This window comes from Halichoerus grypus, chromosome 12, assembly GCF_964656455.1.
Source record: "Halichoerus grypus chromosome 12, mHalGry1.hap1.1, whole genome shotgun sequence".
Classification (NCBI taxonomy): Eukaryota; Metazoa; Chordata; class Mammalia; order Carnivora; family Phocidae; genus Halichoerus; species Halichoerus grypus.
Genome location: NC_135723.1, coordinates 84,948,641 through 84,968,062, shown reverse-complemented (window position 1 = coordinate 84,968,062; position 19,422 = coordinate 84,948,641). Strand labels below are relative to the sequence as shown.

General features: G+C 51.7%; 1 protein-coding gene across 2 annotated transcripts in view; it reads left to right on the top strand.

Moving 5' to 3' along the window:
- The window catches only part of COPG2 (coat protein complex I subunit gamma 2), a 118,107-nt gene that overhangs the window by 96,780 nt on the left and 1,905 nt on the right, over nucleotides 1–19,422 (top strand). For both annotated transcript variants that reach the window (XM_036078268.2, XM_078059567.1), the window contains exon 21: nucleotides 19,238–19,335. In XM_036078268.2, coding sequence (XP_035934161.1) covers nucleotides 19,238–19,335 — 98 coding nt within the window. The remainder of the gene's footprint in view (nucleotides 1–19,237; nucleotides 19,336–19,422) is intronic.

Genomic DNA, 19,422 nt, shown 5'->3' with positions numbered 1-19,422 from the left:
GCCGACACCATCTTCCTGGACTGAACCTGTGGCACTCTCAGGTTTTGAAGGTGTCCCCCTGCCCAGTTGAAGGTCCCTGTCGGAGTCCCCAGCCACCCTTCACCACCCCCTGGAGTAGCGGAAGCAGGGATTCGGTGACTTGAGAAATGTTACTTCTCATTGGTTCTTGTGAGCTCCTCCCCATTTCGAAGCATATGTGCAACCTACACACTGGACTCCATTTACAGGGGCTCCCCATGAACTCCCTGAGGTTTCCCGTCAGCGGTCTCTGTTCAGTGTCTGTTCTGATGCGCGGTGCTGCCCCACTCGGTCACCTCTGTCATTGTGTACCCTGTTCCCACTTGCTCCTGAGAGCCCTGGATCCATATGCCCAGGCTATAGCATCTTCCCTCTGCTCTACTTGCTTCTGTCTGGCCGCAATACCACACCCGACAGTCTTCTTATCCCCTGAGATCTGTTGATGTCCCCAGTTTGGGAGTTCTTCATACCACCTTCCCCTTTGCCACGGTGCCCCCTTGCTGTCCCTGAGCCCCTGGTGTGTTCAAGAGATTCCGTCCCCTCTTCCCTAGTGCCTTTCCCTTTGTTTTCCCACCAATTTCCTTAACATGACTCACATCCCCCAGACCCACTACTCATGGCTGCCTCAGTCTTAACTGTCTCCCTCTTCCTGTGCTGGGTGTAGACTGAACCTTCTGGGCCCTTCCTCTGCCTATTCTCCCACTCCTGTCTTTGGTTCACAATCAACATTGCGTCCTTCACCTATCACGTGCTAGTCCTGTGACACATTCGGTTGTCTCTTCACCGCTCCCTTCAGGACAGCCCTTGGTCCTCTGCTGCCACCTTCTTCAACACCAGGGTGCTATAGAGAATCCATATACTGTCCAAATTCGCTGCTAGACACCCTACCTTTCCAGCTCCGCCATTTCCGAGAAAGTGGGTACTGTTCTAGCCTTCTCTGTGAGCTAGACATGCCCCCACACTGACGGGATTGTCTCTCAAAATTACACAGGCAACTACCTCTTCCTCCTCAACCTCTGGCCTCCTTCCCCCTCTCCCACATTCCTCACAGCCCTCTGGGATTTCTGGCCTCACCTACACGGTGCTCTCCCTCCTGCACCGGCTTCCTCACGCCCTGGTCCCCACTCGGGGGGCACGGCTCCTGGTCTCTCCACTCCTCCGGACCCTCTGCCACCCTCTCGGCACACTGCACCCCCTGACCCTCTAACAGGCCTCTCCCGCCCTCCCTGCCAGGCACCCTCACCTGTCCTTTGTCCCTCTTCTCGCCCTTTGGACCACCCGTCCTCTCCCACACTCTCCCCCTGCTGCAGACGGCTCGCCTGCCCCACCTCCAGGCCCCGGCTCGGTGCCCCCTGCTTGGCGTCTCGACTGCGTACGTGGCAAAGGGACTGTCCCGTGACCTGAGCCACCTGACATTCCTGCAGCCACCCTCTGGGAGTCGTCCAGCTGCACTCCGCGGGCTTCTCTGCCGAGCGCTCCCTTCTCCATCCCTCACCCGCTGCTCAGCCCAGTTCAGTCGTCTTTGCCTCAGACGCACGGTACTGAAGCCGCACGCTCCGGCCACTCCCATGTCCCTCCGCCTTCCTCTTCAAGTGTCCTCAGCTAGTCTGCCCTCCTGACCCCCTCCCGACCCCCCTTTCCACTGACAGGAAATCCCAGCCTCCACCCCCCCCCCCACCCCCATCGTACCGGAGGCCTTCTTGGCTACATCCATTTGCTCGCTGTCTGCCTGGGCCGGGGTCCTTCTCCCCCACGTCTCACAGCCCTGACTCTGAGGCCGACCCCGTCACCTACCCCGGCTCAGGGGCTCCCTGCTCAAGCGTCACCTCTCTGCCCGCCTTCCACCCAGTGACTCTCACCCGAGGACCCATGACCCCCAAGACCGCCTATCAGCATCATCGTCTGGCCGTGTTTTGGGGTTTGCTTTTGTGTTTTTTTGGGTGTTTTTGCACTGAGCAGAGCACTGCTCCCCCTCAGATGTTCTGATAGGCCTGCCTTGGGGGCCATGCCCACAGCCCCCCTCGGGTGAAAACCACCCCCCCCATCCTCGGGAAGAGTCACTGCAGTGGAAGCCCACCCGACCCCCTGGGCTGCACTCTGCCCTCGCGCACCTCTGGCCTCCACCAGTTGTCACTGACACTGTTCCTCAAATCCCAGCATTTCCCCCACATCGGACACTGACCCGGCTCTATCCTCTTGGACCCACCGCATGCCTCTGTGTTTACTCTCTGACACTGAGGGGCCCCTAACCCCAGTGTGCACTAGAGCATCGCTCTCTTCACACCCCACCCTCACACCCCTCCCGCCCCCCACCCTTTATGATTTACCAGCACTGTGACAGTATCTTTGGTCCAATACTGGTCTTAGTGCTTGCTACTGTCTCCTTCCCTACGTTACCCCTCCTGATTTCAGACCCGTGACACCGTGTCCCTGCAGAGCGTTGCCCCTGTGGTCCTCACGTCCCTCTGACTCCTGCCAAGCTGACCTTCCCTTCTGCCTTTCCTGTAGCTACTCTCCCTTGTCCTCTGCGGATGGAGTCACTGGTCTTCACTGCCCTCTCCTCAGCCTCTGATCATCGCCCCCCCAGACTTGACTTGGTATCTCAGTCCACAAGCTCATTTAAGAAGATGGTTTTCTCAGTGCCTGGAACATGGCTCATGTCCCCATCCCCCACCCCCATCCTATCCCTGTCAGTCCCAATGCTGCTCTCCTGTCCAACCCAGTCAAAGCCACCCCCACCCTGACCCAAACCCCATTCCTCACCCCACCCCCTCCTCCCACCCCCTCCCTCCGCCGGATCCGTATTAAAGAGCCTGGCCAAAAAGTTCTATTCTTGCCACCACATTCAAGGCCACAGGAACAGCCACTACTCCGCACGCACTGCTACCACCCGTTTCTGCTCCTCCTTCCCGTGCCTCTGCTGGAGCTGTCTAGCCCCGCGCTCCGGAACTCCTTCTGGTAGGCACCTCTGATGTGCCGCGATTCCTACTTGCCACCTCCCTCTTCTCGCTAGTCCTGTTGGTGTCCATCTGTCTCCCTTCCATCACGTTCCACCCTCCGTCCTCCCTACTGCCTCCCATCACTGTCTCCCAGTCTGTCTCTGGGTGGTGACCCGTTCAGCAGCCACAAGGCCCCATTTTGACATTCCTTCCCAGGAGCTTTCCTCACACAACCCACGTCTCCCCTTCCCCTCCTCAGCCCAGGTAAGCACCAGCCTTTTCCCCATTGCCTGTGTATGTCAAGGCTTTCCAAAGCCTGTCGTGTAGTCGCATGGGTCATTCCTTCACCATCGGGATGCGCGCCCTTCCCGGGACCTGCTCTCAGCTCACCCTCTTTCCATCCCCTCAACAGGCCATGTTGTCTCTGAAACCATCTGCTGTGCTCATCTGGTCCTTCCGCTGGCTCTGACCCGCCCCCCTGTGTGAGGCTCCCTTCTCCCTAGCCTCACCCCACCTCACCTTCCTCCTCCCTCCTCCCTTTCAGTCAAGCCCTTGCCCACGGGACCTTACCCCAGACCTGCACTTTCAGCTCGTCCTCCTTCCCTCACCTGCTTCCATTCTGTCTGCACTGGGGGTCATCTGATGCACGCCTGCCCGTCACCACTGCCCTGCCACTCCCCAGTGACACTGTCCAGCTCCCTCCTCCCCTCTTGATCCTGCTCCCTTCACAACACCACACTGCAGGTCCTAGGACCCTCCTGTCCCTCTCCTTCCCATTCTCCCTGGCCCTCTGTTGTCCACCTGATCAACCTCTCAACCAAGAGGCCCAAGCCCCCACTGCCTTGCCACTGCTCTCTCCCTCTGTGCCCTTTGCTGTCCACATTATCTTCTCAGACTAGACCTTTGACACCCCACTGGTTTCGACAGTCCTCCCTCCTCCTCTAGTGGAGTCTCGCTGCTACATGCTAGACGTCCGTCCTTTCTGCCCCGTAGGCATAGCTGAGGCATGGACTCGGTGATCCTTGGGCAGGGTTCCCGGCCTTGGCTCCCGCATGCTCCCCACCATTCCTAAGTGTAGCTGCTGTGCACAGGCGTCCTTCCTCTATCGCTGAGCTTACCTGCCACAGCTTCCTGGGCGGGGTCTGTGTGACGGTGCAGCAGTGCTGTCGCCCTTCTCCCCCCTCATTGTGCCCCTTACCCCATTTGTTCCTGAGGGTGCTGAGTCTTCAAATGCCCAGGGTGTGAGGTCTTCTTCCTGCTCTGCTCCTGCCATCCCACCTCAATACCCCATATGCCACCCTTCTTGCGTCCTTGCCCCCTGAAATCTGTCAATGTCCCCAGATAGGGAGCTTTTCATGACACCTTCCCCTTTTCAGTGGCGCTCGCTCTACCCATCGGGAGCCCCGGCCATGTCTGAGGCCCTCTCCTTTCTCCCCTGCTGCCTGTCCGTATCGATTCGCTTCCACTCCCCTGACCAACTCCCTACCACCTGTCATGTGAGGGAGGCCCAGCTCTTCTCCTTGACATCTGCTCCCTACCTGAGCTGCCCTCCTGCACCCTGGGTGAGCAGCTTCTCCATCCCCGGGTGCTGTACTGACTCCCATCTGCGCTGAAAGCACCGCTAGACCCTCTGCCTTTTCAGGTCTGCCGTCCTGGAGGAGGTCCCGCTCGGGGCTTTTCTCTGACCTTTCGTCTTCTCACCGTCCCCTGCACTGACAGGTTGTCTCCAGCGTTTTAAGTGGGCCACCACCTCGACCATCTCCTCCTCTGCTGGCCTCCTCTCCCCTGGTCCTCACTGGCTGTGCTCTCCCTCCTGCACCGGCTTCCTCACGCCCTGGTCCCCACTCGGGGGGCACGGCTCCTGGTCTCTCCACGTCCACTCCCTCCTCCGGACCCTCTGCCACCCTCTCGGCACACTGCACTCCCTGACCCTCTAACAGGCCTCTCCCGCCCTCCCTGCCAGGCACCCTCACCTGTCCTTTGTCCCTCTTCTCGCCCTGTGGACCACCCGTCCTCTCCCACACTCTCCCCCTGCTGCAGACGGCTCGCCTGCCCCACCTCCAGGCCCCGGCTCGGTGCCCCCTGCTTGGCGTCTCGACTGCGTACGTGGCAAAGGGACTGTCCCGTGACCTGAGCCACCTGACATTCCTGCAGCCACCCTCTGGGAGTCGTCCAGCTGGACTCCGCGGGCTTCTCTGCCGAGCGCTCCCTTCTCCATCCCTCACCCACTGCTCAGCCCAGTTCAGTCGTCTTTGCCTCAGACGCACGGTACTGAAGCCGCACGCTCCGGCCACTCCCATGGCCCTCCGCCTTCCTCTTCAAGTGTCCTCAGCTAGTCTGCCCTCCCGACCCCCTCCCGGCCCCCCTTTCCACTGACAGGAAATCCCAGCCTCCACCCCCCCCCACCCCCCCATCGTACCGGAGGCCTTCTTGGCTACATCCATTTGCTCGCTGTCTGCCTGGGCCGGGGTCCTTCTCCCCCATGTCTCACAGCCCTGACTCTGAGGCCGACCCCGTCACCTACCCCGGCTCAGGGGCTCCCTGCTCAAGCGTCACCTCTCTGCCCGCCTTCCACCCAGTGACTCTCACCCGAGGACCCAAGACCCCCAAGACCGCCTATCAGCATCATTGTCTGGCCGTGTTTTGGGGTTTGCTTTTGTGTTTTTTTGGGTGTGTTTTTGCACGGAGCAGAGCACTGCTGCCCCTCAGATGTTCTGATAGGCCTGCCTTGGGGGCCATGCCCACAGCCCCCCTCGGGTGAAAACCACCCCCCCATCCTCGGGAAGAGTCACTGCAGTGGAAGCCCACCCGACCCCCTGGGCTGCACTCTGCCCTCGCGCACCTCTGGCCTCCACCAGTTATCACTGACACTGTTCCTCGAAGCCCAGCATTTCCCCCACATCGGACACTGACCCGGCTCTATCCTCTTGGACCCACCGCATGCCTCTGTGTTTACTCTTTGACACTGAGGGGCCCCTAACCCCAGGCTACTTTATAGTTATACTTTTTATTTCTTGGCTCTGTTCTTCCTCGTAATCAAGAATCATTCTTGAGTGTGACTTTTATTTCTTTTTACTTATTATCCTATTCCATGCCTCATTCATTCCAGTGTTTAATTTTATTTGTTTTCAAAGTGCTTACTGTTTCCTTTCTCTGATAGACCTTTGGAAATCTACTCACTGCAGCCCTCATTCTTTTCCATGCTTAATATTTTGCAGGAGGTTCTCTAATCTTTTCCTCTCATCCCTTTTTCCTCTACTCCACTCTCTTTGCCGGACTGTTTCTTTCCTCTTCTAAATCTTGTTGAAAACTGTAGCCTCCCTTGAACTCAGCTCCAAAAAGGTAAATACACTCTAACCTCCTTAGCCAGATTTCCCTCTCGTTCCCATTCAACATTTTCTCTTCTTTCATTTAGCCTTCAGAGTTCCTTAATTTACGTACTGTGATGAGTTTTGCAAGATTCTCTGTCCAGCCACCTTAATTTAGTCACTCTTTACTGTTTTCCCTATCATACACTGGTTTTACTGTACTCTCATTTTTTACGGTTTCTGGATATAGTAGTAAGTCATGCAATTTCCTCTTTTATTTCCATTATTATTGAGGACAGTTTACCCCTGAGAAAAAGAGAATATGAGACTTCTAGTCCTATCAGCCTATTTCTGCATAGCCCCCCATGCCTGCCTCCCCCTTCCCTGCCATGCTTCAGCCCCCTGCCTCTTCCTGCCCTTCCACCCCTGGCCCATAATCTGCCCAGTACCGTTGTTCTCATGAAGTCTGATGCCCTTTCTAGGTATGGATGTGCACTTTTCAGTGCCCTTCCATGACACTCTTTCCCCTATGTCTACGGAGTCCCTCTTGACCCATTTCTTAACCTCTTTCCCCTCCTTTGTTTGGAACCGGATTAAATGTGCAACTCGATCTTTCTTTTCCCTTTGCCTTTTGCACACACTCCACTCTAATGCCTGTAGTTACCTTCTGACTTCTTTCCATCCTGCCTTCAGCTCTTCAGTACCTTCCACCAATCTTTAATCCTGTATCCATCTCCTTGATGGAAGCACTAATTCTACTGCCCTCATGTTTCTGGGGCTCCTTACTGGAAGCTGTTTTCCCTTATATTTGCTTTAGTTACTCTGAAATGTGGGCTAATCCATACAGTGCTCTTTTTACTTAGTTCCCATCATCTGTATTCTTCCCCGTTCTATTAGTTACTGTTACAGTGCCAAACCTTGCCTCAGTATGTCCTTTTGCACATGACCTCCCCCATCTGAAGGTACGTTTTGCTTTTCCACCCATTTTCTTGGTGTTCCCCCCTCCCCCGTTTTATCTTTTATTAACCATCCATATACTGAGTATGTATCATTCTCCTACACTCACTAATAACTCCGTTTGGTTCCTCTTCTTATTCTACATCCATTGCTCAATCTGTTTCCGTATTTCTTCTTTCCTACAGATTTTGCTGAATTGCTTTCACTTCTATTTATTCCTCGGTAGGATCCCTGCAACTTTCCTCCTTTTAAGCCCCCTTCACGGGACCCGTCTCTAACCTTTCTCTTTATCAGCCACACTTTTTTATGCAAACATACTTTCCTGGATACTGTCCCTCTTATGTCTCATTTCACTGCTCTCTCTCTTCTTTTGAGAACCGCCTCACCACACAGTTCTCTTCCTGACTCAACTGCTTTGTAAGTATAAGCAATTTTCATTATCCTTGGTTTAAAGTATGCTGAGTAACAATTTTTGTTAGTAAATGCTTATGCAGTTATATCTTAAATTTGAAAAAGCCCTTTATATCTCCCTTTAAAAAAATCCAACATATTTTCTCAACCATCACAAAAATATTACAAGAACGTTCAAGTCTTTCTTATAATGTAAGCCATTTTAAAGGACAACTACATAATTATTGAACATATAATTCATTCATTAGTGTACATGTTCGTGTGTAGTACACAGCATGCTAAGATAAAAGACCGTCCGTAAATGCATTCTCCTTTTATGCTGCAAGGAATAATGAAAGGCTTTCAAGATAAATAATAAAGTCATGTACGTTTTTTAAGTGAAATACATAAAGAAGAAACTTTTCGGAAATGTTTACTTACTGGCCGGCGAACTGCCTGAGTTGTTCGATGCGTATTGTAGGGAAAGTGACGGCAGCAGCGCACGAGACATTGAGAAACCTTGAGCATAGGAAGCAAGCCTCTTGGCAGAAGAGCTTCAACCGCAGCAGACATACACTATCCTGAACAGCCTTGTGTGCAAACAAGAATGCTGGCTCACTGCGGTTTCCCAAGCACATGGGGACAGAGAGGTGAAAACTCTTCAGGTACCAGCTGTGTGTAGTGTAGCTGGTGGGGGATGCCCGCGCCCCTCACTCTGCTCTCCACGGCAGTTGGGGGTACCTGCGCCCCTCACTCTGGTCTCCACGGCAGTTGGGGGATGCCTGCGTCCCTCACTCTGGTCTCCACGGCAGTTGCCATTTTGAAGCCTGCCTGTCCCAAGCCCAGCCTAATTCATACCTCCCCTCCACCAGTATCTTCTCTCCCTTCCTCTTGCCTCTTCTTTTATACTAGTCTTTCCAGTTGCTTCTCTCACTTCCAGCCAGTCCTCACACGACTGCTTAACTTCTCGGCAAATTTAACATCACTTACAGGCATCACTTACTTCTTTTGAGTATCTGCCCTACCAGATCTTAAGCATTCATCATGAACCCCAACCACTCCTCACCCCATAAGCATTCATCTGTTCTACCGAAAAAGTATTCAGTCCACACCTTCTAAAGTCAGTGGTGATGTTTTTAAGGTTTCCACCAATGGCTTTGTAGCTCAGTCCATCTCCTTCTAACCTTTCCTAGGAAGCAATCAGTCAGTCATAAATAAGCTAAGACTTCAAGAGCCAGCCTACCCAGCTCCTACTCTGCTTCAGGCCCTGGAGCCTCTCCCATTCCAGACCCAGTTCTGAGATAGGAGAGCTGCTCCGTTTTTTTCATTCATACCTGTGATGTCTTGTTGCCATGCCCTTTACTCAGCTGCTCTCTCGGTTCCCGCGGTGCCTCTGTACTCACCTGCCGTCCTCTTTTCCTTTGTATTCTGTCGTGACCTTTGGCCCACGTGTGGAGTAACAGCCGTTCCTCCCATCAGCAGGACTTTGCAAATACAGTGTTCCATCTGCAGGCAACTTGAACATTGCTCTTCTGTTCCTTTTCTCCATGTTCCCTTTCTCCTGCTGCTGCAAACGCCCTACCTTTCCTCCGTCATTCCTTCTTCTTTCAGCTGGATCATTCCAGTGAACCTAATCAACTCCTCTGGATGTGTACAGCTTTAATAGCCAGCACTCACAGTTCACCCTTCTCGGATCTTCCTTCTTTCCTGCACTCTATGCTGAGTCTGTTTCCACCTTCCATCAGTCTGGACTTTCCGAAGACCCCCTCTCTGGCCCATCTGAAGTCCGTCCCGTGTAATCCCTCCCCAGCTTCTCATTCTCTTCACTATACCAATTGCTTCCAGTCCTTTTCCAACAAAGCTTCCTGGGCAGCAACACGTCATACTCCAATTCTTACTTAAGCCACATCCTGACCTCTTTCCTCAGCTGGCTGACTGATACCTGGCTTAACATACAACTTTTCACTGAACTTCCAATTCCGATTATCTCTCAGTGTTCCCCATCCTGGCCTTTAATGCCCTTTAATGCCCTTTTAATGCCCTTCCTTGTTCGCCATTTTGCAAGACTGCATGCTCTGCACCGAGCCTCTTCTTACTTAGATTTCAGCCTCAGTTCTTCTCTACAGTTTTCTTCTCTCTCTTTTTAAATACATGCCTCAATAGTTTCTCTCTCTTCCAGCCAGTTCTAACATGATACCTTAATTTCTGAGCGAACTTTAACATCATACTTCAACAACTTCGTCCTGATTTCCTTTGATTATTTGCTCCGTCATAGCTTATTAACATCTATCACATTTTCAGCTTCCATCTCTAATCATAGTGAGGGATACGTTATTTTTCTCTTGAGGTACACTCCCTTAAAGATACCCACCCGCTTCTTACCAAATCCAGATCGTCCCCTCACCAGACACCCTCCCGCTATGCTCTCCTGTTGGTCAGACAGGTTGCCGCCATGGCTTTGCCGCAAGATTCATCCTGATCTTGCCCCTAACTATTCCTATCAGTCACGTCTTTTAATGAAAATTATTCCATCCCTCCCAAATTCATACACCCACTACGCTACTTCTTTATATCCTAACTTTATGCTGTATTTGAGATTTTTTTAAAGAAATAAAATATTGCACATATAATTGAGATTTCTTCTGTACCACTTCAGAATCATTTACCTCTCCCTCACTACATAATTTGATACTTCTGTATTTATAATTTTAATAAATATTTATGTCTCCTTAAATAACATGTAATGCTACCTTGAGGGTTTTAAATACATATATGTATGTATACACACACATATATACACGTATATGTATGTGTATATCTACAAATTCTTTAAAAATTTTTTTCCATCAAGACTTCAAGAGCTAGTCTGCTTTCTGACTTCTATCCATATGCAGGCCTTTACTTCTTATTATAACACCATTCATTGCAACCTTTAACACGAAACATTTTAACCAATTAGACCTCTTCTAAGACCTGACAGATTTCTCCATTCTGGGTTTCTTTCTTTTTTTATTATGTTATGTTAATTACCATACAGTACATCATTAGTTTTTGATGTAGTGTTCCATGATACATTGTTTGCATATAACACTCAGTGCTCCATGCAGAACGTGCCCTCTTTAACACCCATCACCAGGCTAACCCATCCTCCCACCCCCCTCCCCTCTAGAACCCTCAGTTTGTTTTTCAGAGTCCATCGACTCTCATGGTTCCTCTCCCCCTCCAATTTCCCCCCCTTCATTCTTCCCCTCCTGCTATCTTCTTCTTTTTTTTTTTTAACATATAATGTATTATTTGTTTCAGAGGTACAGATCTGTGATTCAACAGTCTTGCACAATTCACAGCGCTCACCATAGCACATACCCTCCCCAGTGTCTATCACCCAGCCACCCCATCCCTCCCACCCTCCCCACCACTCCAGCAACCCTCAGTTTGTTTCCTGAGATTAAGAATTCCTCATATCAATGAGGTCATATGATACATGTCTTTCTCTGATTGACTTATTAATCCACATCTTATTTGCCGTTTTGTCACTCTGACTACTGAGAAACTGCTCGAATTCATGCATGCTCCCATTAATTAAAACTCCTTTCTTCTTTTGTATTTTGTTATGCTTTACCATATCTTAACTACCCACTTCAGCTACCCCGCCGCCCCACATCACGTATAGCATCACCCCGCACGGTATCCTAACAGTGGGTACGTACCTGAGCTTTACTTCCCTCATGATTTCTAACCACTCGGGAAATACACATCATCTTATCTACAAACAAACCACTCATCCACACTCCCTGACTGGTCAATCCTGATGTATTCTGAGGTTGCCAGCAACATCTTTTTAGAATTCATCTTCGTAAAACTCCCTTAAACCTGGTCTGCATTTTTGCCATTTCATTCACTAAGTCTTCTCTAATTCATACAGTGGTCCTTTTCTCCGCTCACCAACCCTCTCCTCCTTCTTATTCCGTCATAACCTTGGTCTGAGTATGTGCCTAGCCCACCGTCCTTCAAGAATCTGCCACTCTTCAAACCCTCCCTTCACATCTGCAGTAACCTTCACTTTGCTCTTCCATCCCTTTCCTCCTCGTACCGTATTTTACCCCAGAGCTACATGCTGCCCTAGCTTCTGTGTCCCTCCTTCCAGCTACTGCTTACTTCCATCTCCTTCTTACAGATTTCAGCTGTCTCTTTGGGACAGACAGACATTGGGTGTGCACTGTTCAACCCACTGCCATCTCCCCTGGCGCCCTCCAGTCTTTACTGCGTCCTCGCTTCCTCTCAGTTCAGCATAAACTTCCATAGGATTCCTGCTACTGGTTTGCCTTTTATGTCCATGCCTCTCAGCCTATTTGACCTTTCGCTATATTGACCAGACACGTTACTTCCAGGATCTTTCTGGCAAAGCATCCTGGACAGCAAAGTCTCGAACTCCAGGTCCAACTTTGCCACCTTCTTACCTCTCTCTCCTTGTTAATACACAAATCTGACAAATGTCCAGCTCCCACTTGGCCCTCTTTAATGCCCTTCCGTATTTATTTTTCTACCTGCATGTTCTGCGCCTTGCCCAACACACACATCCCCTCTCCTTATTATTTCCAGCCTCCATCTTTTGCTCTCTCCTTTGCTCTTCATTCATACAAGTCTCCTCAGTTGCTTCTCTCACTTTCTGCAAATCCTAGTATGTTTCCTTAATTCCTGAGTGTGTCTTTAACATCCTGTTATAGCACATTCTTTCCAGTTTCCCCTGTGTATCTTAACCTTTCAGAGTGATGCGTGATGACCTTTTGAGGTTCCCTCCCCTCTGGTCCCCACTCCCTCACTCAAAACGAAGTGACTACTTTTTAGACAAGCCCTTCCCTTGGAGAGCAGCTAACCAGTCTCCGTCCTCTTCCATCCTGATCTGGGGCCCGAGTGTGCTGCCGTATATTTCTGGTTAGTGTCAGTGACACTTTCCATGTCAATATTCAGTGGTATTTTCTCAGCTGATGGCAGCTTTAACTGTGCTGTTCTACTCCTTTTTCTTGGTTGTTGCCTCATAAAAACAATCTTATATTCAGCATCCTTCTTCCATTCAGAGACTGTGTATGCACATATCATTCCCATAGAGTCAGACTCACTTCTGGATAAACAGACACCTCATATTCAGCCCTCACTGTTCAGACCGTGGACTGGATTACAGGTCCATCCCCTGTGGCCTCTCTCTACCCTCCTCTTCCGCATGGCCTCCTGAACAGCTCCCCTTCCTCCACCTGTTTGTAGCCACACCCCCTCCTTTCTTTTTTCAGTCGTCATGGTCTGGATTAACATAAAACCACTCTACAAAGTCCCTACTCTGCACATCCCAGTGTCCCTCACTCCTTCCCCCTGGCCAGGTTACTCTCCTGCAAGCTCCCTGCCCTAGCGTGAGTCACGTGGCCCCTTGCCTTATTCTAGCCTCCATTCCCTCCATATCTCCTGTCCTTTCTTACAGGTCTCCCCAGTTGCTTCTCTGTCAGCTGGTGCTCACATGACAGGCTGCTAGCAAAGACTCATCAGAATGGCTGTTCATCTGCCTTCAACTAAAGCAGTGATTCTCAAACTGCAGCTTGTTAAGACACAGACTCAGCAGCTCAGGTGGGGCTGAAGAACACGTGTTCAGAAGCACTGCTCTAAACATTCCCCTCAGCCAAGTCCTTTCGTTAAAAATTTCCCACCAAGGCATCAAGATCGGGTCTACTTCTGACTTTCACTATTTTGCAGGCCTTTCTCTCTCTCCCAGTATAGACACGAGTCCCTGCAGTGTGGCCTTATGCCCGACATACTAGGCCACTGAGGCCCATCCTTGTAGCCAACAGGATCCCCCATTCTGGGGGCCTTCATGATGCATATGGTTTTTCTTATTACCATGCCAGCTACTGAGAGTTGTTCTCTATACAATGCTCCTTTTGACCTTAAAAACCGCTCTTCCCCGCCCCCACAGCTCTGGCCCAAGTGTGGGGCCTTCTCCTTCCAGTCAATACCTGCCATTCTTCAGGTGACCTTTTAATCTGGGGACAGTTGTAACGTTGCTCTCCCGTTCCAGTCTCCTTATTATCTACCCTGCCCTAAAGAAATATGCCACCTTCTCTTGAGCACCCCCACCCGCCCCTTTAGCCACCATCTCCACTTCATTCAGTGGACGTGGTCTCCTCCTCAACAGCTCTCCACCAGGTTCTCTCCCCACTAGCAAAACATCTCCATCCGACAGTAAATGCCAGAGTAACTTTAATGTGGCGCTCACATGACAATTATTGGTATCTCCCTTTGGTTGTCTGCCCTGCCACATTTTTATTCCACACAGTGTAGTTTCATCTACCACCTGCACAGAGAAGTAACAGATGGGGTTCTACTCAAGTTGGGTTCCCACCACGATCTCTAGCCACTCATCTGCCAACACTCGTCATCCCTGCCGTAGACACACCATTCACACAGCGATCCCGGGCCCACGTGCTGCCCTTGCTTTATACCAGGGCATCTTCGTCCTGGTCCTTCCGGTCCTCCTCACCGGAACTTCCCACCGCCCTTCAGGCCCTGTTCTCCTATCGTCCTCTATCCTGCTTTCAGTTTGGCTTTAAGACCCAACATATGACCAAACCGACCAATTATGAGATCTTACGGGATTTCCCATTCTGGGGGACTCTATTTCTCACCCTCTCTGCCCCTGCCACTCCCCCTGCTCCCCACTGCTCTTTCCACAGCACTCCCTTGATGTCATCTCCATCTCTCTCCTTTCTGGTATGATCATCAGCTTTGCTGCAAGCATGGCACCATACCCTTCCCGCCCAACCTGCTGACCTGCAGGTGCCGCGCCTCCTCCGCGGGCTCTGCCGCGCCTTCCCGGCCTCTCCCGCGCCTTCCCGGGCTCTCCCGCGCCTTCCCGGGCTCTCCCGCGCCTTCCCGGCCTCTCCCGCGCCTCCCCGGCCTCTCCCGCGCCTCCCCGGGCTCTCCCGCGCCTCCCCGGCCTCTCCCGCGCCTTCCCGGCCTCTCCCGCGCCTCCCCGGGCTCTGCCGCGCCTCCCCGGCCTCTCCCGCGCCTCCCCGGGCTCTCCCGCGCCTTCCCGGCCTCTGCCGCGCCTCCCCGGGCTCTCCCGCGCCTTCCCGGGCTCTGCCGCGCCTTCCCGGGCTCTCCCGCGCCTTCCCGGCCTCTGCCGCGCCTTCCCGGGCTCTCCCGCGCCTTCCCGGCCTCTGCCGCGCCTTCCCGGGCTCTCCCGCGCCTTCCCGGCCTCTGCCGCGCCTTCCCGGGCTCTGCCGCGCCTTCCCGGCCTCTGCCGCGCCTTCCCGGGCTCTGCCGCGCCTTCCCGGGCTCTCCCGCGCCTTCCCGGCCTCTGCCGCGCCTTCCCGGGCTCTCCCGCGCCTTCCCGGCCTCTGCCGCGCCTTCCCGGGCTCTCCCGCGCCTTCCCGGCCTCTGCCGCGCCTCCCCGGGCTCTCCCGCGCCTTCCCGGGCTCTGCCGCGCCTTCCCGGGCTCTCCCGCGCCTTCCCGGCCTCTGCCGCGCCTTCCCGGGCTCTCCCGCGCCTTCCCGGCCTCTGCCGCGCCTCCCCGGGCTCTCCCGCGCCTTCCCGGGCTTGGCCCCGGCTTGACCTCCGTTACCCACAGAGCCACTTGTTTCGTCAGCTCCCCTCTTGGTATCGTTTCTCATGGATTCTGCTGTTGTCTCGTTCCCCTTCCTTGTTCTGTCCATGCTCTTCCACATGCACTTGCCCCCCTCAGTTCAACCCCGACCTTCACAGGACTCCTGCCACCCGCCATGGCTGACATCCATCCCACTTCGACTCTAACCTTTCACTGTTGGTCACACGGTGGCACTCCCTCATGACACCACTTCTTATTCCGCCACTTCGTCTCCACAGCCTCTCCCCTTCTGTTGTCATCTAGCTTAGCTCACAGCTCTCTGCTTACTGTGCGGCTCTGCCGTCTCCCAGCCCCCCCCCCCCCCCCCCCCCCGCCTGGCCCTTTGTGCCCTTCCCTCCTCACACCTTCTGTTCCGCTCCACACCTTAGGTGCCCTCCCTTCTTGGCTTCTAGCCTCCAGCTTCTCTCTTCTCCTCTGTGCTATTTTCATACAGGTCTGCCCAGGAAGTGTCACTTTTAGTCCTCACACAGCGGGTAGCTTCCAAGAGCAACCAACTTTAATGGCACTTCATGAAGTAAACTGTGACACCTCACCCAGCCCTCCTTTACTTGCCCCCTCTTGACGGGAGGAGTGGGTGCCAGACACTTCTCTTCAGATGTGCTCCCTCATCCTCTTCAGCCGTTCCCCATGGCAGTCAGCTCTTCTCCGGACCGACCCCCTCCATGCACTCTACTGAGTCAAGCCCCGGATCTCTAAAGTCACCAGCAGTAGCTTTTCATCAACTTCCCTATCACCTAAGTCCTTCAACTCCCAATTTCCCTCCCAATGGGTGCTCCGAGATCTGGTCCACTCCTGCCTCCTACTCAAGTCCTTGCTCCTCACGCTTTCTTTATACTTCTCCTACTCACAACACCCAAAATGTAACCAGTGACCTGTTTCGAGCTCTGACAAGATGCCCCATTCCAGACCTTCTTCATCCCTCACCTGCTCTGCCTTGTGGGCCTTCCACTACTGTGTCTCCTTTTCTCTGCTTCTAGCCTCTCCTTTCCTTCATACTGCGTCATGACTGGTGGCCCAGGAATGTCCCGTCCTTCCAGCCGTTATGTCATTCCTTAGTGACTCCTTTCCGTCTGAGGGCAACTTAAATGCTGCTTTTTCTGTACCTTTCCTCCTTTTCCCCTGCATTTGTCCTGGAGAAAAACCTTCGCTTTCAACATCCCTCCAGCCATGTGTAGAGCATTCCCGGGGATTCAGCGCTCTTTCCTGGCGGGTATTTGCTCCTCATTTTTAGCACTCACTCCTCAAGTTGCATCCACCTGCCTGGATTTCCTACACAGTGTGTACGGCATCCATTCCTTCAGTTCAGTCCAGACCTGCATGGACTGCTATAGTTAGTCTGTTTTACATCTAGCCCTTCTACCCCTTTCTAATTCCAGCTCCATTGGCTACAGCCTTTAAATTATTTCAACAAAGCTTTCTGGAATGTCCTCATAGCCCCATGTCCTATTTAATCAGTCTCCCCTCCAGTGGTTGAGACCTGGCAGCTGCCCACCGGATCTTCCACTCTGCCGTTCGCTACACTGCATGTCCTGCACCCCGCCCCACGTCTCTCTCCTGACTTCCTTTCCAGAATCTCTCTTCTCTCATTTTGTGTTCTTTCACACAGGTCTCCTCAGTAGCTGACTCTCGTTTCAGTCAGTCCTCTTAAGACAAGCCTCATGTCTGAGAAGAATTTTAATGTAGATCTCCAGGGCATTCTGCCTTTCTTCCCTTTGGTTATTTGCCTGGCTTCATTCATGAAGTTCTCAACTTTGTTATGGCAATGGATTCAATATTGTTCTCTCGCCATGAAAGGCCCCCCTCACTCCCTCTCCTCATCACCCAGTGTTAGCCATCCTTTCTAGCAACATCAATAGATTGCTACCAGTGGTTTTACTGGAGTTCACCTTAGATGCCCTGTAATCTCTCCTTCTATCAACCAAACCATTTAATTAAAAATTTCTCACAAAAGTTTCAGAAACATTCTAATACTATTCCTGTTTGCTTCCTTAATCTGTTTCTGTGTCACTTACTTATATATTAAGTGTCTTATGTCCTTACTTACACATAAAATTCAACCAGTTTGCCCAGGCTGTGATCTACCCTTGTTCCCAGTTATCTCCTGTTCCTCTTGCTCATTTGCCTGTAGCCTCCTTGCTTAATCAGAACCAAACTGGGATTCATATAATCTTGCATTACTCAATGTCTGTCCTGCCTCTCATTCTTACTTGATCATGACCTTTGTCCCTGCCATAATCCCGTCTCTCTCCTCTCTTTCTCTGAATACTTCAACTGACCCTCTCTAGCTCTGTGTTAACTTCCACTTCTTTCTTCCTCCTTCCCTTTCTCTCCTACCCTAATTTAACCACGATCATTCTTTGACCAAGCCCCTATTGCATTGAAATAGATTCTGTAGTCTTAACAGGTATACTCTTTCCTATATGGGACAAACCACTACCATCATCCATTTTCAAGGTATTCTATTAAATTCGTTTGCTCTCTGAACTCAGACCAGTTCTTCATAGGCTTCCCACCGGTGGCTTTAGTTATTTCTAATATTCCAGTCTCTTGACTGCCTCAGCAAACCAGGGCCTGTTGGAAAATATCTGGTCTCCTTCGTTTGAAATACAAGGTATTTCAAATTTGTTCCTAAACAAATTCTCCTCAGCACCTATACATGAGGGTATCTCTCATCATTTCCACTTACCCCATGGCCCTTCTGGCCGCTTTCCTTTTATTGTGTACCTTCCTCTGCTTGCCAAATCTTTTTTGCATCCTTTGAGATCCTGTTAAACTGTTATATTCTTTCAGATTTTTTGATTTCTCCAAGCTGTTAATCCTGCACTCCCCCACGGCCCATGGAGTTGTAGTGTCACAGGGAGGCAGGCAGCTCTCTCTCTCCCTCTCTCTCTATCACACACACACACACACACACACACACACACACACACTCCTAGTTAACTCCTACACAATCCGCTCTTGGAGACAGAAGTCATGTCTCAGTCATCTTTTTACCTAAGGATCTGACACATTAGATTTAATGTCTACATGTCTAATGTCAACATGTACTGACACTGACCACATACTTGGCTGGAGGGAGGGAGGGAGGGAGGGAGCTTAAAGCTGAGACTGAGCAGATGAAAGTCCCATTACCCAGCTTGTCTGATACGGTCTTTACATCGGAGTCTGTTCTTTCCTGTCCTTCCTATCCCCCAAATAACTCTTACTCCCCAGTTTCTAGTATGTTTTGTACCTGACCCTAAATGCCTTTTCTTCATCCAGACTTAATAAATCCCCTCCTTCCAACAGTTCAGAAAATCTCATCTTCTTCATGAAGACTTCCCTTTCCAGAAATGTATCCCTGATCTCCATTTCTTTATTCTACCAGTCATCCCCAAACAATGAGGCTCACTTGCTTTTCCATTTTAAGACAATGACTACCAATACCAGAACCTCATTACTGACCTCCTTACTGTAGGTTGAAAGTTGACATAAAGCACATTCATTCTGGTGGCCTGTGGACCCACTGTCAGTCCACTCTAAAGATAAAGTATTGATATTGAGACTCTTGCTGTACTTAGTGTTAATTTAATGACCTGTGTGCTTTTTGCTTTTTTTTTTTTTTTTGCTTTGTCAGCTCCTAAAAGTAATGGTTCTTACATTTTTCAACATGTAGACTCTTGACAGGCGTGGCAAAAAGCCCCCCGAGTTCTCTCCCTTGCTGCTTGCTTCATACAAATACGAAAACAGTGTTGCCCATGTCGTCTTTTCTGTGCTATTCTAAGCCACGGTGGGGGATGGTTTTTAAAGTCATTTTGTGAGACGGCCTTGCCAGCCAGCCCCAGGCTGGGAGCTACCACCCTAGGGGGCAGAGGCTACGTGTGTTCTGCCCGACAGTCCAGAACGCAGCGCCGTGTGCAGACGGCGCCCTGCGCTGCGGACGGAGGCCCGTGCCTGCAGCGGCCCTGACCCGGGCTCGCCTGCCCTTTCGGCCCCAGTTGCAGGCACGTTCAGCTGCACCATGAAGTTTACGGTCCGGGACTGCGACCCTGACACTGGGGTTCCAGCTGAGGAGGGGTATGATGACGAGTACGTGGTGAGTCTCCCCCGCACGGACATGCACTCTGACACCCTTGCACCATCGAGGGACTTCTGCCTGCAGAGACCACGCTGCTAGCGACAT